At 37.8% G+C, this 22,492-nt stretch overlaps 1 protein-coding gene across 1 annotated transcript in view; it reads left to right on the top strand.

Moving 5' to 3' along the window:
* The window catches only part of cdh16 (cadherin 16, KSP-cadherin), a 74,720-nt gene that overhangs the window by 15,024 nt on the left and 37,204 nt on the right, over positions 1–22,492 (top strand). Inside the window, exons 7-10 of the mRNA XM_036584019.1 lie at positions 12,812–12,937; positions 16,760–16,910; positions 17,248–17,460; positions 18,491–18,567. Coding sequence (XP_036439912.1) covers positions 12,812–12,937; positions 16,760–16,910; positions 17,248–17,460; positions 18,491–18,567 — 567 coding nt within the window. The remainder of the gene's footprint in view (positions 1–12,811; positions 12,938–16,759; positions 16,911–17,247; positions 17,461–18,490; positions 18,568–22,492) is intronic.

The following is a 22,492-nucleotide window of genomic DNA, read 5'->3' as shown; positions in this document are numbered from 1 at the left end:
AACACTGCACTGTGAACGCTTTCAGTGTAATTCTGCCCTCATGTGTCTAAGTCAAAACTCCTTGTATGCTCTTACTTGTCCTTGCCTTACGTAATTGACACCTGACCTTCACAGTGACCCGACCTTTAGCTTTCTATTCAAATTTAATATTAGTCACAGTTCAATGGCCATCTCAGCATGTAGCTGCTGCTGGAATATAAATAACACAGGACACCGGACCCACAGAGAAAGGAGGGAAGGAGACAGCCAGCTTGTTCTCCTCAGCACTATGGATCTTATCTTTTGTTTCCATTAAATTTTAATTGGCTGGAAAACATAAGCAGCACTTTGCGGACCCAACTGCAGCGGAACGGAAGAAAGAAGTCCAGCTAGAGGGCCAGTTAACCACAGCGCTTTGGGGTTATTATAAAAGAAAAAGCTGTTCAAAAAACATTTTTAATTTGTGTCAGATGATTCTACCAAACTGGTTCAAAGTCAGAGACTTTAGACTAAAACCCTTTTGCTTTGAGTGACCCTATACCTTAATTATGTTTATTTTAATAAAACGACTGAACATCAAATTTTGTCACTACCAAAAACAATCATAACACTACAGAAACTTAACCAAATGTTTCAGTAGTGACTGTTTCAGTGGCAATTTCAGCTAATTTTGAGCAGAATTCAACAACACTAGCAAGTACATGATCAGCTTTAAACACAGCTTTAAACAGCTGCACACACATAAAATCATTATCTTCTTCTTTAAAACACAAAAAGGTTTATTTACAGAAAATAGGTTTTGGTAGTGACAGTTTTGAATGTTTCACACTGACTTTTTCAGACACATTTACTTCAAAACAGTGGGATCAAACTGCTCACCATGTGGCCATGAGGGACAGGGATGAAGTCTCACTTCCTGCTCTAAAATGCAGGGCTGTGGCTAAAATAAGGCTCCGCCTACTGACTAAAAGTCTTTGCGTTTCGGTAGTGACATGGAATTAATTGTGGAACAGCATTTTTTTTCAATGAAGATTTTTTTATATAAAAATGAAACTTAGGATAAATCTTTTAACTTCACTTTAAAAGAAATCAAAAACAAGTTTTTTTTTAATATATTTAGCTTATTACTATCTCAACTAACGCCTTGGGTGTAAATAGATCATAACATAACATCTGCAATGTCTAATAATGTATATAATGTATTTCATTCATATAAAAATTATGCATGCTTTTTTCAGTGTAGTTTGAGATTGAGAGTGTAATTATGTATCAGTGTCACAGTTTTCCTGTGGTATGTGAAAACTCTCACCTCTAATATATCCCCCCACTCTTCTTCCACCTCCTCCTCCTCCCTTCTCTCTTCCTCACGCTTTCCTCGTCCCACACACGCCTACACTTTTCCACCCTCCACTGAAGCGTGGCGTAGAGATACTGGCTGATTTTCCAGCAGTGGTCATCCATATTTATATACCACTTTATGAATAATAGCATTCTATTAAACTGTATTTTATAATTAGACTAGACAGATACCTGGAAGATGGAGTCACACTGCGCTGTGCATTGACTGAGCCATGTTTATAGGCCTATTAGAATTAGAAATTAATTTGTTTTAGTATTTTTTTTGTTTAAGGTTGTGTGTTGCCAATTGCCAGGATTTGATTGGTATGGGATAAAGTCATTTTCTGAATTCAGAAAACAAGTTTACTGACATGTCAATAACATTAACAACACACACCTATTGCATTAGCTTGAAGTGGAACATGACTACTATTAATAGTCCTCAGAGAGCCAATTACAGAAGACTATTTACTCCATAATTATTACCATCAGACTGTAAAGCTACACACACTGCAGATTCATACTGGATTAAAATCACTCCACAATTATTACTGTCAGACCGTAAAAACTACACACACTGCAGATTCATACTGGATTAAAATCTGGATTAGATTTTGTCAGTAATAACTCAAATTACAAACTAAGTCAGCTCCAAAATTGTTTAATGAGATGTATTCCTTACACAGCAATTTACTGCACCATATTAACATTAAATAATAGTAAAATTGCAACTGGATACTGTAACTTCACTGTTTCGTGGGCAACAAGATTACTGTGATGTAGCTGTACACTTACAGTAATGAGCTGTAAATAAAATACAGTATTTTACACAACTGTACCAGCAATACAACTCAGGAGACAGTAATTTACTTATATAAAATTTATATATGAAAAATGACTTTTAAGTTTTACAATTTTCCTATAAATAAGCATGTATTTAGAAAATCCAAGTAAAGTAAAAGATAAATTAAGATGAACTAAAATACAATGAAAAATTATATCAGTGAATATTTATTCAACATGTTTTGTGCTATAAACGCGAAGAATATCTGAAGTGTGCTTTTTCCAAATACAATTTTTTTTTAAAGACAGTTAACAGTACAGACATGCACAGCTGAAAACTCAAATGTTAAGTGTCAGTTGCTGTTCTATCCCATAATGCTGTGTGGTAGAGCTCAAAATTAACCTCTGCTGTATTATAACAGAAAATATCTTGAAGATGAGTAGATTTTACAATAAAATGATGAACACAGTATTTTACTGTAAAAATATTGTCTAATATCCCAGAAATAACTGACAGTGTGTTTATTCATCATGTACATCTGCATGTTTTAAGAGTTAGTCCTGGTGTTTGGTTGTGTCACAACACAGAGTTAAGATTGGTAAGACTGTTTAGTCCCTGACTTTCTCATGTAAATTTGAAATAGTGAATGAACAACGAGCAACGACGGCTGCACAGACTGAGCTCACAGAACAGAATAATAAAAAGAAATACATCAAAGTAAAGTTATGTCACATTCAGAGAGAGAGAGAGAGAGAGAGAGAGAGAGAGAGAGAGAGCAGTAAAGTCACAAAGTACTCTTCATGTATGAGTGTTTGTGTGTGGAAGCGAGAGAGAAAGCATGTGTGTGTGTGCATGCCAAAGTGCCCATGTGTGTGTCAGCATGTGTGAAAGTGTGTGTGTGTCTATAGTTTCAGCACTGCAGAGTGTTTTGCCTGGATGGGAAAAGCCTTGTTCGGCCCACTCGCTCGGGTGCTGAGTGTACATGTGGGTGGTGGGAGTCACGTCTGTTATGAAACAGATTGGAGATGCTGAAGGACTCAGAGCTCACGCCTCTCTCTCTCTCTCTCTTTCTCTCTCTCTCTCTGCAACACCACAGGAGAGGCAATTCCCCTTGTTTTTTCTCACTGTAAAAGCTCCGCGTGCATAAAAATAGACCCAAAAAGTCCAGCATAATCCTCCAAATCCCAATTTAGCGCTGTGTTTAAAGCATTTTGTTTTTCCCAAATACAGAGCTTCTATACTTTTATTAAACATTTTGAAGGCCTCTGTTAGGACAGGGTGAGAGTCTTGCAAATCTTAGTCACTGCTGCTAAGTCTGTTAAACCTTCAGTCACCTAGTAGCATCTGAAAATATTATTCATTTTTATTCAAAAATAAACTGGCTTTATAAGATGTTTAGTGCAGACATAATTAATTGAGAACTGGCGTTATGTGATTGTTTGGTTGTATGATGGTTGTTTACATCAGTCAAACTGGGGAAATATTTTAGCTGCTGCCCGTTTTAGCCAGATTTCATATCCAATAAGGGGCAGGTTTGAGAGATGGAATCTTCCCCTTCAGATGAGCTAATCCTAAAGCTAACAATGGAGCAAGAAGTGATCTTGTCATTTTTCATGTGAGATCTTTCAATAAGCTTTAACGAAACAACACAAAGAATGGCGCGTTCATTTATGATTATCAAATGTTTTAATCACAAATGTGGGCGCTGCACAGTCCTGTTTACCCCGACTCAGGGATTTATTGTATTTACTAAGGAGACTTGAGGGCATGGTCTCCTAGGAAGATGTTTTTTTTGTGTATGTGCATTCTTAAGGAACTTTTAGAGAAGAAATATGCAGAAAATGTATCTATTTGGCCAAGTTGGCACACAAAAGATCTGTTTCTTCAAAGTGTATAAAACACAGATCTTTTATGACTTGAATACTGCATCTATCCACCTACACAGATCAAATGAAGGTATTAAAGTCAAGCAGTGCAACTTCTCTCTCTGAGATAAGCTGCAGCTCCTAAATATGTTATTCAAATACACAGATTATAGATCAGTACAGTCTCAGGTTCAGTCTCAATGTGCAATCCGACAGAGTGTGAGTTTGTTCTGTAGTTGTGCTTGCATGTTGTCTGTATTGTCTGTAAAGCACTTTGAGCTGCCACCAGCATGAAAAGTGCTATATAAATAAAAATTATTATTATAATTATTATTCTTATGCATAATAGTCTAGGTTAGGGGTCAGCAACCCAAATGTTAAGAAGAGTCATTTTGTCCTTTCAACAAAAATCAAACCACCTCAGGAGCCACAACATTTTATACCCATTTGACCATCTTGGCTGTAAATATATCTCAGTATGTGCTGATGTGCTAGTATAGACTAAAAAATATAATATAAACAAAAAAGCAGACTTACTTTGCTCTGCTTTAAGCTTCAGCTCAGCTATAGCTGTTTTTCTCGCATCTCTGGCAGGAAACTTTTCATTAAAAGTATTCTTGTAAAACAGCTTCTTGTAAAATATCTCTCAACCTTCACCTTTTACGAGGCTCAAGTCAACTTCTCATTCGCCATCTTCTTGTTTTAATTTTTCTGTTCCACCTTAAATGGTGCCTGAGGTGCCAGAATGTAACTGCAGCACCATTTAAGATGGAACAGGAAAATGTGTTTGACAGTTTGTCATTGCAGATTAAACGTAACAGGAAACAAGCTGGAGTGATTATAAATGCACATCTCCAAATTATCGATGTTTGCCTTAAATCTCTCTCTTTGCCTTTTCGTTATCTACTAGCTGGGCGAGATTGTTGTCTTTGTTGCTATGGGGACCAGCAGTCTGTGCGCCAACCTTCAGGGTTAAAGAGTGAATTAGCAGTTACACATTAACTCCTGCATTTAAGACCATTTATTGTTCAAACTGTGTTGAATGATCAGCAGAGCTTTATTTTACTGCAAAGGGGGATTATTTTATTATAATAATTTTTTAAATATTAATTTTATGATAATAAAATAATATTAAAATCTGAATCTGCTGTGGAGCCACAACAGGGCAGTAAAAGAGCTGCTCTGGAGCCACATGTTGTCGACCCCTGGTCTAGGCGACATATCCATAGTGACATTTGACATCAAAAAATACATTTTCTCATTTTACTTTTAACTTAGTCTCATAAATGAGGATATATTAAGGGAAAAAAATCAACAAATTCAGTATTAATTTTTTACTAATTATTAATGTTTTATTTTTTAATTTATTAATGTTCACTCACTTTCTTCTTGAACACTAACCTTTATCAGACCGGCTTCTTCAGCCCTGTCAGTCTCCTTCAACTTCTTTCTCTTCCTCTTATTGCCTGTGTTTAGTAACATTAATTAAACTGACAAAAATCTTTTCATCTGTCTGGCGTTCTACAGAGCTGCCACCTCTTAACTAATGACCATCTACAGACTGAGGAATAGGATGATATAACACTGTGTTATATTCAACACAACAGCAGTATAAGCTATGTATTAAAAACAATATATAGCTAATTTTAGTGGGTTGGTTTTTAGGTAAAGAATAAAATAATCCTCCTTTGCAGTAAAATAAATGCTGATCATTCAACACAGTTTGAACAATAAATGGTCTTAAATGCTGGAGTTAATGTAGAACTGCTAACAGTGCAGACTGCTGGTCACCATAGCAATGCAGACAACAATCTTGTCTAGCTAGTAGCTAAAAAAAAAGGCAAAGAGAAAGATTTAAGACTGACATTAATGATTTGGAGACGAATGAACTTATTTGCATTTATAATCACTCCAGCTTGTTTCCTGATACGTTTAATCTGCAACGAGAAACTGACAAACACTAAGAAGTCACGAAGCTGTAGTCAGTTTCTCATTCGCCAGATTCTCCTTCTAATTTTCCCGTTCCATCTTAAATGGTGCTGCAGTTACATTCTGGTGTATCAGGCACCGTTTAAGGTGGAATGGGAAAATACGAACAAGAAGCTGGGGAATGAGAAGATGACTTCAGCCTCGTAAAAGGCCGAATATTGAAAGACATTTTACAAGAAACAATTCTACTTTTTCCCTGCAGAAGATGTGAGAAAAACAGCTATAGTGCTATTGTGCTAAACCTTAAAGCAAAGTAAGTCTGTGTTTTCGTTTATATTATATTTTTTGTCTATACTAGAACATCAGCACATACTGAGACATATTTACAGCCAAAAAGGTAAAATGGACATAAAATGTTGTGGCTCTTAAGGTGGTTTGATTTTTGTTGAAAGGACAAAATGGCTCTTCTTTACATTTGGGTTGCCAACCTCTATTCTAGTGTGATTGTTTCAAAATAGTCAACAGAAATATGAAAACAAATTCTCTGCGACTTTAAAATTCATAAATGATTTTGGCTCATCAACTAGCTAATGTTCATGCTGTTTGGCTTGTCCCATTTTCTTTACCTCATGTACATTTAAAGTTAGCTAGCTAACAACAACTGGCTAAAAACTTGGTAGCCAGCTATATTGACCACGTTTTGCACAAATCCACATTGTAGGTAAATATCTTAACTCTACTTCTTACTAAGCCAGACTATTTATTATAGATTTTGAAGGATTAATATGGATTAGGGCAGCAATAGTGCCTCCCCCAGTTTGCACACTACTATCACAGTATATTCTGAATTTGGAGACAGTTAAGTGGAAAATACTGTTGATTTGAACTAATAATGCACATTCATTTGGGGGGACTAAATAATATTTAAGGAATATAAAAAAAAAATATTCCTTAAAAAAATCCCCCCCCCAAACTGGCCTAGTGAAGACCCTGCTATGACTAATTTATCAAGCTAACTGTCAAAGTCTATGTTAAGCAAAGCTAACTTAGTAAGCTAACATCTCAGTATTGTTATATGACATATTTAGCATTAGAAATCACATTTAAATCAGTGTTAGCATAAACAGTAAACAGTGATAAAGTTTAGCTTAGCTTAGAGTTTTAGTTTTGACACTTAGCTGTGAGTTTGGTCTTCCACAGAATTTATAATCCACACCTTTTCCACCTTCAGGAAAGAAATAGAAACAAGTGTATAGAAGAAGCTTGAATTAAAGCACCTACGGTAGGATTAACTAAAGCAGAACTATAAAAGTCAAAAAAATGTCACTTGAATGCTTTACATGCTTCAAATATTCGTGTTTCAGTCACAAGTCACGTCAAACCCAGGCTGAATCCCAAACGGCTCCGTATTCCATAAATAGTGTGCTAGCTATGAAAGTTCAGAAATTCTAGCCTCTACAGCCAAATAGTGTGTCATGTATCGAGTATGGATGTGGCTGAATCCCAAAAGACTATTTCTTAGCTGTATTTTGCACCATTGGGCTGCAGGATCCAGAGCCATTTGAGATTCAGCCCCAGCGTGAGAAGAGGGCGCCGCTGGATTGGTGCTAAATAAGACTCACGGTGGTAATTTGTTGGCCAAAAAGTACTTATAAAGCAAATGTTTTTGCATTAAACAGTGCTGTGTTATTATATGTTCATTGTTATATGACAAAAAGTTAAAAATTCATTAAATGACAACAATATACAGCGATGGGTGACCGATACCATACCCTAAAGGAACTACATTTCTTGGTGGAATACTTGTTTATGTCGATTATTATTAACAATAACTTAAATTATTTTCTGAAAAATAGTGTATTTTATCATATTTTATGTCGGCCATTGCTTTAAAAAAGGAATAAGCCACGAGAGGCCGTGCGTTACTGCGATTTTATCATGAGAAGGGTGTTCTTAGGCACACTTCGCGTCGTGCCTCTCATGGCTTGTTGCTTTTTTAAAAATACATTAATAATATGACGTGGTTGAAGATTGGTCTGCATTATATTGATCTAAATAATTTGGAATACATTGGACTACATGAATACTTCATCAAAAACCACAGAGGAGTTCACCTGGAGCTGAGACTGGCCGAGATGTCAAAGCAAATAGTAAAAAAACACTGTGATTGTATCAGTATTGCAAAGGCCAACAATGTTGCACAGCTCTAGGACCGCTAGAGTGGTCATTCTGTTTGTACCTTTTGCCTTTTGGCCGTTATCCAGGGTCATTTTTCAAATTGCTTTTCTTTTACACTTCAAAACAACTTTCCTGTGCCCTAACCTTTTCTTCCAGGCTTCATCCGTTGCCAAAGATTTTCTGCAGGCTGCCTCCAAAAGCAGCATCCAAATAAATAGAGATCAGCTTCAGAGATTGGTCACCAACGCGTTAACGCTTGAAAAGAGCGGCGCACTTCAAAGAGCTATTATCAGCCTTAATCTCAACATACAACTTCATCATTTGGATAGAAAAAACCTGGAAACCCAACAGATGACATCACTTAGTTGGAGCTCACCATTTTTAGACCAGAGCTGAGGTCATTAATCTCTTCAAAGCGCTGCCCTCCTGAAAATCTCTGACAGTGTATCTACAGTGAAGCGGCTGTGTGTGTACACAGACGTTGGCTTTGGCGAGCCATCTCCAAAACAAATGGAGAAAGTGCTGAGGCCACAGCAGAGGCGCACGTGGTCCATCGCTCTGCTCCAGGGCCCTCTCCTTCTTCGGTGCTTTTTCACACCCCTTCTATCAACGGCCGCCACTCTTTTTCCAGCAGAGTGGAAAATCCCTCCACAGTGCGGGCAGCTGCTTTGTTTTGGCAGCTGCTGACCTCCATACACTCTCCAGTCACACAGCGCAGCACTGTCTGCTCATCACCTCAGTGCTCTGTTAAACTTTCGCTTAAACTGAAATGTAAACATCAGCCTCAGGGGGCCTTATACCACTGCTTTATACTTTATGGGCATGTGTCTGTGATCTACGTTGTTTTCACATTTAGTCATGTTATGTGGCTCTGTGCTGTGATGGGATCCTAAAGTCTTATGATACTAGTCACGTACTCCCCGGGCTGAAAGGATGGAAGGAAGCAGTGATTTTATTAGGTGTCCATATGACGGAAAACCTCATTTTCTTCCCTTTTTTAAACAAAAGATACAGTCACAAGTTTGGACACACCTGATTGCATGTTTTTCATAATCTTAAAGCTGCACTATGCAAGTTTTGGGGATTTGGAGACCTCTCTGGTGGAAATGTGTAATTGCCTGCTATAGCTATACTGGTCCAATGAATTAATGGCCATGGTTCCGTGAACACTACAAGAAAATAAAAGCTAGCTCTCTCAAGCTAGTGTCCATAGATATACAGGCCCCAACATGTTAGCATAACAGAAATGTGAGAAAATTAAATAAAACTGAAACATATCACGACCTGTCCAGGGTGTATCCTGCCTTCCACCCAATGACTGCTAGGATAGGCTCCAGCTCCCCCCATGACCCAGAAGAATAAGCAGCTTTCTGTCAACGTCACCCCTCTTTTTAACATCTTATGAAGTTTTAATAGATGGATGAACTCAAATAATCATGAACAACAAAAGACAGACAAAATTAACATATAAGTTACACCCGCGATGTGCAGAAGAACATTTTGTAACATGGGTTGTGTTTCGGACCCCTTCCCTGAGTAAATACATCTGATTGCAAGTGTGTTGAAACAGAATTCAAAGAGAACTCAGTCAAAACTTGGTGAAGGACGTGTCTTCCGAGGATGTGGGTGAATGATTTACTATAGTCATCATGTCTTCATCAGTATCATGTTGATTTTGCTTTTGAGACCTAAACATTCTGTCTGACCTTCTTTTTAGATCTGTGGTGTTAATACGTAAAACATATGACATGAAAATATCATTTGACCAGGGGTGCCCAAACTTTTGCATACAACTGTAGTTTGTGGATGCTGTTAAATCTTCAGTCGATACAGTCATTATCCGGAATGGAGCTGCATAGATCAGCCTTGTTATGACTTTTTAGTACTTAAATCGACACAAATGTCATGGTTGAACCACAAAAATTAACAATTAAATACAAGATTTTTTCGCTTTAACATTCTATTCAAGATAATTTGCCAATAACTGGCACGAGACAACAATATTATATAAATGTACTTCACCAAAGCTTTACCAGAATGTTCTACTGGATATAGTACCAAGTCCAGCTATACCCCAGAGTCAGTGGTGATAAACATCAAGTTTAAGTTCATTTTCACACTCGACTCGACTGAATTTCCACTCCTATAATGAAACAACTGAATGAGCTGATGAACCTTTAGGAGCTTCTGAGCCTCTGAGGAATCAGTTGGATCTGATTAGAGCTGCAATAAAACTCTGCAGGAGAATCAGCAGGAGATGAACTCATTAAGAATAACTTACTCCACTCACTGCTGCTGCACACATTCAGTTAAAAACTGCTGTTTTCATGAGAGAGTGGAGAGTAATTTATTAATGTTTATTCATACAGAACAGAATGCTTTGACTAAACATCTTCAGCAATAGTGTAGCTAACTGATTCTTAGTTTATCTTAGTTTAATCTTGGTTATCGCTACCCTACCTTCACAAGCCAAACTTCTGAGAGAGCAGAGAGTTTAATGTGTTGCCTACTTTGACAGGAAAGGGTGGTGTAGTGTATGTAGTGTGTGTGCATGTGTGTTCTAACCGTGCTGTTATTTCACCATAACAGCATGTTTTTTTCACACTGTATTGCTCCACTGAGACGCCGTTGCTAAGCAATGACTTTGACAGCTGTAGGAGACGCTGAAGCCATTTGAACGTTTTTACTTCTTACTTTGCCACAAACAGAAAATGGATACTTTTAAGATTTGACGACAGCCAATTTGGTCAGACTCTGAAGATGAAACTACACTAAATTCCCAAACTGTCATCACCACTGAGCAGCTTTTCAGTCGGCAGCTGTGACAGAAGAACAGCTAAACAACCTGGAATCAGCCAGAAATGAACCGAACAAAATGGGCTGTAAAATGCTTTACAGACTGGAAAACAAGAAGAATAGAATAGAAGAAAACAAGCGGACAAGGAAAAAACCGAGTGTGAAACGAGTTTAATGGGTTGTAGCTGGAGAACGAACTGCTGGCTGTGCAGCGAGTGAACGGAGCTCGTTATGATAATTTGGCAGAAGGAATTGCTAACATTAAAACACATTAAATGCCGCGTTCAAGGCCCAGTTTATTTAGAGGCCGTATATATATATATATATATGACCTCTAAATGACTAAAAATGTCAAGTAGTGTAACCACCAAGTTCTTACTTCCTCAAATGTCAAGCGGTATAACCAAAAACACAGGACTTTTATTTTGGCATGCATTGGTATTGCATCATAAAGAAGACACCAAGTGACCTTCATTGTGCAATGCCAAGGTCAGTCGCCCTTTCACAAATTTTGGAAAATATGTGATTGTTGAGTTGTGGTTACAACAATTCAGTTTACCATGTCAGGTGGTCTCACCTCAGCCAAACCTTGCAGATCTAAAAATGCACACTGTGCCCTTTTTAACACGAGTTTTAAAAATTGTAAACATAACTTATTTTCACTTGTGTAAATAATGCCTCCAATTATATATATTACTCTAATCTCTTATCACTGCACACCTGCTCAGATATATCCTCCTCCTCCTTAAGTAGCTTTTTCATTCTCAGTGCCATCTTGTTTTTGCAGTTCTTGCCTCTGCTGTCCATCTTCACACAATTCATGTATGAAAAAAACAAAAAAAAAGTAATAAACTCTGCAGAGCACTGCTTGTTGTGTCAGATTTAAACCATTGTGCTGAATTTAATATGCTAATCTCTCAAAAGTGATGTTAGCTTCTTATTTGAATTTCAGTTCCACCTTAAATAGTGCAGCAGTTAGACACTTGCGCCCGTATAGGTGTATGAATGCGCTACATCATTTAAGGTGGAATGAGAAACTTCAGCTTCATCTACTGTCTGTCCACTGAAAGTAACATCTACAGTTTGTTTTACTGCTTATATGCATGAGTTTATATATTAGCTCACAATAAACGGTAATAAATACAGCTTATCTGCTACTACTGTGTTCAGTTTCCATGTACTTTTTGCCATATTATTTTTTTGGGTTGGTTTTCATTCTTTTAGACTATTTAAAAATGCCAGCTACTCTGTACATTGTGTAAATATTTCAGATAGACCAATAGAAATGATCCAAAATTGCATGGAATTAAATCTGGTATATTAACATGCACTAAAGTTAAAAAGTAGCTCTAAAATTAAGCCAGTAGCTGCTAATTAACTGGCTGCTAACCATCACTTCATTAGACAATAACTAGGCTGAATGAGCCTTTTGTAAAGCATTTTATTTGTGTATTATACATAATTTGTTGCGCAGTATTTAATGATATGACATCCAACAAGTGCTTTGCAATCTGATGACAGTCTGATGAGATGCAATCTAATTAACCTCTCATTTAGGCATCGACAAGACGTTCTGGGAATAAGCCCAGTTCAGGAACGCACTGGGTCAGTCTTTATTTAGAGTTAAATGGATGTTTGTTATTGAGATATTGGCAGGAATCAAAAGCAAACAAACACATTACAGACAGCTTAGATAAATGATGTACACAAGATTACGATGTATAATACACAAACAAAAGTGCTCTATAAAACACTTGATTGTCTCTCTGGACTGCTTAATGAAGTCAGTTTTGCAGTTCATGGTTTGATGTTTTAATTACCAGCTATTGTCCTAATAAAGGAGCTATGAAAAATGATGAATTGAGTCAATTTATTCCTTCAGAAACGAGTTATTTGTGTTTCTTTGTAACACATGTATGTGTCTGTGTTTCTTGCTGTGCAGGTGAAGTGGAGTGGTAGTCCAGTGGAGTACAGTCTGGAAGGAGAGTTTCCAGAGATGCTCTTCACCATCAGCAGAGAAGGAGTCATCTACCTCAACGCTCCACTGGACAGAGAAACACAGGACCAGGTGATTGTTTCAAATTCACGGTCACGGGCTTTTGACTTGGGCTTTTGCTTTGATTGACCAACAAATGACTGAACATGACATTTTGTCACTACCAAAACAATCATAACACTACAGAAACTAGATAAATTTTAGGTAATTTTGAGCAGAACTCAAAATGCTAGCCAGTACCTGGCTGGCAAACATAGCTTTGAACAGTGGTACGTACATAAAATCATGAAGTTTTTAACTAAAACACAAAAAAATTACTTAATTGCAGAAAATGTGTGTCAGTAGTGACAAGAGCGTGGTGCTAATAACGCCAAGGTCGCGGGTTCGATCCCCATACGGGCCACTGACTTGGTTCCCTAACCATTGATCTCCTGAACCGACAGTACCCTTGAGCAAGGCACCTAACCCCCAACTACTCCCTGGGCGCTGCGGATAGGGCTGCCCACCGCTCCGGGCAAGTGTGCTCACTGCCCCTAGTGTGTGTGTCTTCACTAGTGTGTCACTGCACGGATGTGTTAGATTGCAGAGGTGAAATTTCCCCATTGTGGGACTAATAAGGGTCTCTTAATCTAATCTTAATACATACATAGTCTTAAAAAATGATCAAGCAATATAAAATCTTTACAATGTATATTTCCAGTCGTCCAGTGCTGCTTTAACGCTGCTGTGTCCTGCCTTTTCTTATTCAGTAGATCTAATCTAGGACAAGCACGAGATCTGAATGTGTAAACCACATAAATCAGCCATGTTATTGTGGAACAGAATGGAGCATTAGTCACAGCTAAAGTTCCCTGTGCCTGAGCAGCACATCCTTTCCACACATTATCAGCCTTTAGATGTGCTCCTCACTTCTTATCCCATTTTGGCACAATGCAATGTGCTAGTGTTAAGTCATTCAGAGTGGTTTGATATGAAATGGTTAATTGCAGAGAAACGTACGGACTCTGACTTCTTTACAGTGGTGGTAATTGGAACCAAGGCTTCAGTGTCTACAGTGCCAATAGAGCCTTTTCATTGACCATCCAAATAAATCAGAAAACCTATGTCTTCCTAGTTTTATACGTAGTGTTGATAATGATAAAATAGTGATAAATTCAAAAACAAATCTTTGGGGGATGTTTTGCCTTACAATGACATGCAGATACCTCTCCACCATGACTTTTGAAAATATGATTAAAGCAACATTATACAACAGTTTGACTTTAAAATAACAGCTTCAAAATCATTTTGATGGTACATTGACTTATATTGGGGAGAATGGTGACTCTGTCATTGTCACTCTGGGCTCAGAATGCCTGCTAGAGTGCTATGTAACTTTGGAGGAGCAGGCATGAGACTTCTCAACTGCGTAACGCTTTACGACACCACCGCAAGTTTACGGCTGAAAGAAGTAGCTCGGTATTCCCAGCATGGACATCATGGCAGAGGCTGCGAAGACACCAAAGACAACGTTGTCGGAGGAAGCGAGGAAGAGAAAAAGAGAGAGTGATCAAGCGAGACACTGGACAAGAGTAAATCTAGGATTGGCGACAGCTAAAAGAGAGAAAAGGATGCAAGACAGTCTCATAGCTAATGAGAAAACAATGAAAATCTGACAGCAGAGTGTACATGCCTGCCAGTCAGGGAGGTTCTAAAGGGGTGGCGAGGGTGGCCAAGACACCCTCTTAAATCTGACTGGCCTCCCCAGATGCCACTCCAAAAATTCTGCCAGGTCATTGGCTTTCACCTCGCTGTGGGGATGGGTTGTTTGCTGCGAATGAAACAACTCTCACCCCCCTTGCACATTTTCATTGTGAGCATGTGTCTGTCGGCGGTCAGTGAAACAACTCCCCAACACTCTGCCCCCTGCTCACACTTTTTCCTAGTGAGTAGTATCAGAAAGCGCGATTTGTATTTACAACAGTGGTGTAAACGTGAAATACACTCTGCAACTGTAGGGGGAGCCCAAGAGCAAAAATTCCAATTCTCGCATATATAATGCTGCTTTAAGGCCATAATTGTGTCTCAAAACTATGAAAAACTATGTCTCAGACATCCCACAATATGTTTATAACCATTTAGCGTAGTCATTTTCTGTGAGGGAGCTTTTAGAGGGGTTAAACTCAGACGTCTGGTTCCCATCACCACCACTGTGAACAATTCTGATTTGATAGGTTTCTCTAAAATGGAGCATTTGAAAGAATTTGTTTTCATCTTAACCATTAATTTATGTAGAAATTTTAAATATTAGTGCAATTCCCCTTTAAGGCAGGGCAAAAGTGGAAGCCAGTATTCCTCACAAACACTGGCATAACATAAACATGAGGGTTGGTGCGCCATACTCAGAGATGGGTAAAGTGGTCTAAAACCCATCCCCCAGTGAAAATGTTGTTACTTGAATTAAAGCATGAAGCAGAAGTAAATCTACCATAGCAGAAACAACTTGAGTGGAAAAACAGGTCCAAAAACTCCTCCAGTTCTTTTGGGATTCTTTCAGTCTAAAATAAAATGCCAAAGCTCCAAAGTGAGAGGTGTGAGCAACAGCCAAGCAGACAAGCAGCTGAATCAACGCAACAGAATGAAATTAAACCCATAAAAGGAAGTGGGAGCCAAACAGGAATGGCCAAAATAAAACTGAGAAAATTCACATTAAATTACTCATAAGTACACTTGAGTAGAAGTAGAAGGATTATTACTTGGAAATACACAGATAACTACAACTATATAAACATTTTGGTAGCACTTCAGTATAGGGCGGCATTGTACCGCCATTGTAATTGCTTTATTAAGCTTTATCAAGCCAGTAGATGTTAATTAACTGGCTGCTTATTACTACTCAATAAAGCAATATCGGTAACACTTTCTATGAATGTCACCTTTGTAAGCATCTATAAACACATTCATAACATGTTATAATGCATTCATAAGGCATTATAAACATGGCTATAAATATTTATAAAAATGCATTACACGTTATAGCCATGCTTATTATGCATTATGAATTGTTAACATAATACATCATAAGTACCGATCATAAGTCATATTTGTCCACTCTAAGTAAAGTGAAGCGTACTGTACTAAAGCCTCCTCCAGTGTTAAGAGTGAGGCTTCAAGTTGAAGTATTTACTGAAGGATTTACTGAAACACTTCAACATACAAAGTACAGCACATTACAGGCTTCAAATGTCAGAGTTTAAACTAGTGCACCCATCAGTGTTTTACCCAGTGTGGGAAAGGTAATGTACACCACCGTTAGCTTGGTATTTGTCTTTGCTTTACACTCTCCAAGCTGGGACTGACTTCTTTGGCACTGACAGTATAACATTTTTTAACACTACTTATAATGCATTATATTAACAATTCATAATGTATAATAAACATGGCTATAAAGTGTAATTAATTTTTTATAAATGTTTATAATCATGTTTATAATGCCATATGAATGCATTATAACATGTTATGAATGTGTTTATAGATACGTACAAATGTGACATTCATAGAAAGTGTTACCACAATATCTTCATTTGTGGATATCATTATCTGTTGCACTGATATGAAGACATCCAACAAGTACTTTGCTAAAACAATGTGATTGAGAGAGAAAAAGCAAGAAAAAAGAGGAAAGTCTACTGGGCTTTGAGTACCTGCAGTTCTAAATGAAAATATAAAGAAGTAAAAATTATGTTTTAAGTAAAAAGAGTATTCAGTTCTAATAAAATTAGGATAAAATTATCCAAAATCTTCCAAAATAATACATAAAAACAGTATTAAAGTACAATTACTGACATATTTTCCACCCCATGTGTGTATGTGACAACAGAATTAGGAGTTTTTTCTCTTTCTCTCTCTGTCCAGTTCCACATCAGTATTGTGGCGGAGCGGCCGGACGGCAGGGAGATCGCTAAGCCCGTAGAGCTGAGGGTCATGGTGGGAGACGCTAATGACAACAGGCCCACCTTCCCTCAGATGCAGTATCACACTGTGGTCAAGGAACTTGCAACGAAAGGTCACCCACACATATACACACACAGTCAGATGATCATTGCGGTCAATCAGCATTCATTTAGATGGTCGTCTGTGAACATTAACATTATCATAGGATAATATCAGTCATTAGAGTGAATCACTTACAAATATATAATAAAAGACAGAAATAAGCAGAGAATAAACAGAGAATAATTCCCTCTTTTTAACTCCTTCTTTTGGATAAGCACTGATACTGCAGCCTCATCTGACCACAGCCCTGGCCACTACATATTAAATTGACTGCATTGCAGTGCTTTTATTAACGCACTCTTGGTTTTTATCATGAATGTCTCCTATGTGTTTTCACTGTCACACAGGAACTGAAATTCTCACAGTGCAGGCGGCCGACAATGATGACCCCAAAACGGATAATGTGCGGATTTTTTACCGGCTGGCGGGGCAGGTGCCCGAGAACCCCCGCAACCTGTTTCGCGTTGACCGAGACTCAGGGGTCATCACAGTGCAGGCCGACAGCATGGAGGGCACAGCTCCACAGTACACACTCACCATCACTGCAGAGGACGCTAAAGGTTACACACACACACAGGTTTTTGATATACAGTCAGGGCCTGGTGTCATTTATATATACATATATATTTATATATAGAACCCATATATGATATATTTCACATGTATAATTTCTATGCATTTCTATATAGTTCTACAGAGAACTTCTATATATTAGGAATACGTATTTTATATATATATTTTATATATGTCCCATATATATGTTTATAAAATAATGTCCTATATGTATTATTTAAATGTGTAAGATTGATGTAATATTTTATATATATATATATATATATATATATAATATATATATATATATAATATATATATATAAGGGGAAAAAAGGTTCTTAACTTTGGATGCAAGTTAATGAAACAAGATTTTTTCCCAAGTAATTTTGGAGGCCTAATCCTAATTTTTGCTCTGTAGCCAAAACAAAGGTTTTGCTTTTCCAGTGTTAAAAATGAAAATGAAAAAAAAATGAAAAAAAAAGCATTTTTCCTCTATTCACAGTGCAACCAGACTCACACACACACACGCACATTCTGCTTGAGTGTGGAAACAGACTGAAGCACAGGTCTATCCCAGTGTTCATATTTTCCCATGAACTGAATATGACCCTCAGTTTTTTGGCGTCCCTCTCAGATCATGCTAAATATCACACACACAGGACGTGACATTGTGTTTACAAGAAACCCTGCATTGCAGCCCAGCGCTGAGATTTATTCTGTACTGTAGCCGTATATTGTTTTTTCAAATGAGTCTTTTAGTTAGACGAGCTGATTTGATCAGTCTGTTAACTGGATGATTGTCATTTGACAGCCGCTGCGTGATATGTGAGATGTGTCATATCAAATGTGTCACTTGAAGTGTGGTCAGGATGGTCAGGAGGTGATATCATATGACGCATCATAAGTCATTACAGTGCTTGTCATTTTCATGCCATGCTGTTTGTTATTAAGTGTTACAGTATGATGAGTGATGGATGTGAACCGTGATGTTTTGTGAAGAACTAATGGCGTCCTCCTCTCTCTGGACCTTCTGCAGGACTGAACAGCTCCTGCACTGTAATCGTCAAAGTTCTGGATGAAAACAACAATCCACCAGTCTTCTCTCAGCATGAGGTAGGGTTACAGTGTGCGTGTGTTGTACCTTTATAATATATATGATAATACACACAGACCATAAAACCTTACTTCACATTTTAGATATCCACTTTTGGTGTTTTAATGAAAACAAGATGAAAGAATTAAGGTAAACTTTCACAAAAGTAAAGGTATGATATTATGTTTAGTGGCTGAGGCTTTAATGTTCTGTTAAATACAGTTCTGTGCAAAAGTCTTAGACACCTAAGCAAAAGTTGTAAACCATTGCTCTGTGTAGTAAGTGAACTTTGTCAGTAAAACAATATAGAACATTACACTAAATACATATAAACACAAATATAGTAAAATGTACCAACAGTTTCTTGTTTTCAGAAAAGTAGTTGATGTCTTGTGAGTTAGTTAGAAGAGCAAAGTTTGGTTCCAGTTTGGTTCGATTCACTCCAGCCACTACATAGTTTTGTTATTTGACCAATAAGACACCTGAATTATTTTAATGAAGGGTAAATTAGCCAAACCAGCTTTTTAATGATAACTACAAATGATGCAGGGCATGGGTGGTGGTTTTCTGCTCACAGCACTCCAAACAGAGTGTTTAAATTGTATTCAGATGAAGCTCCATTTATTCACAAGCGAATTCACAACACCTCCATCGTTTGACGTTTAATATCCATCATCTGGATAATGACCAGCACTGCACATTGAGCTAATAGGCCTCCATTTCCAGTGTAAATATATTTTATAATATTGACTAAATTGATTCAGAATTGCAGTTTTTATCTTTTAAATGTCAAATTCCTGGTTACACAACAATGACTAACAATAGTTCATTTTTTTCTTCTTGTCATGCTGTTATGAGTGTCATGTCCATATTATTGTCCATGACACAGAATGACACAACGGCACCATTGCCAGCTTTGACGTTAACTATGACGTACGAACGAGTCTTTAGAGCTGATTAGGGGATTTAACCCTTACATGTCTAGAGTTATCACTGCCGTTTTGCTGTATTATTTAAATGCTTAATTAATGTAATTAATTACATAGCTAGTTATAGAATGAATCACATTTATTTACTTAATTAACTTTTTAAAAGCTCCAACTAGTCAAATAGTCAGTATAAAATTACAACATGCTTTCATTATCAACAGTGATACAGTTGTATGCAAACTTTTTGACATGTTTTGTTGATTTTCTTTGTGAAAATAAGTGAACACATCCTCTACAGAGAACGAACTTAAATATGACATTTTTTTTGCAAATTTGTTAAATTTCTACATTTGTTAAAATCTATTTAAATAAACAGTGATTATGCATTAAAATGTGCAGAAGTGTGTTCTCTGTAGAGGATGTGTTAACAACAGGGGTGCCCAAACTTTTGCACACCCTGCACCTTATAACATTTAAGCCCACAAGATTTATGTCTTTTATAATTTTCTGTAAAGTGTTATACAGCTTTTGAAAGTCATGCATGAAAGTTAACATGCTAATAATGCGCTTGCGGGAGACCTGTAGAAAAACCAACAAGCAGCTAACTAACAAAAGCAGCAGCAAAGTGGAGCTCCAGTTCTCATCAAGATCCTCCACTGCAACAACAATCAATGAGCTGTATGAATGAGAGCATACATATAATAATACTATATCCCTCATGTATTATGCATATGCCTAAATGCCTATGCATAAGTACCTATATGTAATAATAATATGTCTCAGAGAAGTTAAAACACTGACTGTATAAATGATATATACACACTCATTGGCTGGTACATGCAGCCACTGTTGCTCTCACTGGATGTCAGTGATGAAAACTGGAAACTGATTTTCATGGTTGGGTTAATATGAACTCTGCATTCACATGATAAAAATAGTATTACTGACTTATTAAAAGGAAAAAATACAACTGCAATAAAATGTGAATAATCCTGATTAGTCACACAAAATAATACAATTAATCATAATTAATTATTTGAATCGTTTGACAGTCCTAACAAGAGTACAGTCACATGCTGTAGACAAATTAATGCTGAACCTGTTTAAATGAGTCACTGGTTGTACAAATGGGTTCTCATTATACACCGATCAGGCATTATGACCACCTCCTTGTTTCTGCGCTCATTGTCCATTTTATCAGCTCCACTTACTATATAGGTGCACTTTGTAGTTCTACAGTTACAGACTGTAGTCCATCTGTTTCTCTGCATACTTTGTTAGCCCCTTTTTGCCCTGTTCTTCAGTGGTCAGGACCCCCATGGACCCTCACAGAGCAGGTACTATTTGGGTGGTGGATCATTCTCAGCACTGCAGTAACACTGACGTGGTGGTGGTGTGTTAGTGTGTGTTGTGCTGGTCTGAGTGGATCAGACACAGCAGTGTTGCTGTGTCTGTGTTGAAACAGATGGACTACAGTCTGTAATTGTAGAACTACAAAGTGCACCTATATAGTAAGTGGAGCTGAGAAAATGGACAATGAGCGTAGAAACAAGTAGGTGGTCATAATGGTATGCCTGATCGGTGTAAGTATGTTTAATGAGTATCAGTGTGCCTACAGGTCCCATATATTACATTATTCTTGCATTTTATTTTTTCCCTGAGGTCCTCTTATAACATTTGTGTTTTTCTTTTGTCTTAGCAGTCTTAATTCATTCTTTAATGATCATTTTCTGACAACCCTGCTGTGTCTTAGAGACTAGGACAGGTAAATGGTCTCTGTTCTGATTGCCTGCTTTGTAGTGTCTCTCATTCAAAAAGTAGTCCATGCTGCAACACTCTTTATAGCTTCAGCATGAATAGGCTGGGCTGAACTGCTGAAGGCCGTTTGAATTTCTATGCCACTTTTCAACAGTATGTCAAGGCATGCAACCTGCAAAAAGCAGCACATTCTTCCACATCCCTTCACCAAGCACATCCCTAACTGGCTCTTTTTACGTAACAAAGTGAGGGAAATCCTCTTTGCGTGTGCTCCTGATCTGACTTCAGGGAAGACTTCTTGTCCTGACGTGATCTTCTAAAAATGGCTACTTTTCTTCGTCTCCTCAGCAGCCTGTTATGATGCATGAAGGCATGCAAACTATATGGGCCACCATTATATAAAAGAGCTTTGGATGCATCTCTGATGTCACTGACCTATTATGAAGATGTGATGTGTCTGGCTATAGAACAAAGGTTGGGTCTCTGGCTGGGTGATTCAGAGCAGACTGAATAAACAAGTAGCGCGAGGGATGACGAGGCCTCCGGGATGAGAGGGGGATGTAGGACGGATGCAGACAGGGGCTACTGCTTATTAAAATGATAAATGATTGTATGAGCTTAATTTAATAATGTGAATGAAACAAACAAACAAACAAACAAACAGACTGGAGTCAGTATATATGAACTTTGCTACCTCAAAATGCAGCTTTGGTTAATGACATTTTCAGTATGTAAGTCAAGCAACCCCCCTGGTTCATTTTTTCAAAGTGCTTTCTGGAAAATCCCCCTGCATGAGCACACCCACGCTGCGTGAATAATACAGGAGCCAGGAGTTGTACGTGGGCACAGAAAGCTGTCTTTAAGATGAAGGGAGGAAAAAACAATAAAGGAGCAAAGAGGCCTGCTATGTCGGGGTGCCTCAGTGCAGTATATTTAGATCCTGTTTGAAGGATGATGAAGGCTGAGACAGGAAGACGTGCGCTGCTCTGCATTCAAAAAACACCTAGAAAGTGCTGAACGCTGGATGTAAGCCAGGAGGAAGATGCATAGGCACTGTCACTGTGCATTCCCCCTGCTGCTGACAATGAAGCTGAGCATTTCTCTGAGACCAGGCCAAGAAGTGCAAGATGGATGGAGTCTGAGTCTGAGCTAATGCGTTTAGACACTCCAAAACAGGTGCCAGCAGTGAGTCATAGACACATGCACATATCTGGTCAGCTTAAAGAGATATTTCAGCCAAAAAACAAACGGACGCACT

Source organism: Colossoma macropomum, unplaced genomic scaffold (genome assembly GCF_904425465.1).
Source record: "Colossoma macropomum unplaced genomic scaffold, Colossoma_macropomum, whole genome shotgun sequence".
NCBI classification, from domain to species: domain Eukaryota; kingdom Metazoa; phylum Chordata; class Actinopteri; order Characiformes; family Serrasalmidae; genus Colossoma; species Colossoma macropomum.
This window is presented reverse-complemented; position numbering and strand designations above follow the sequence as displayed.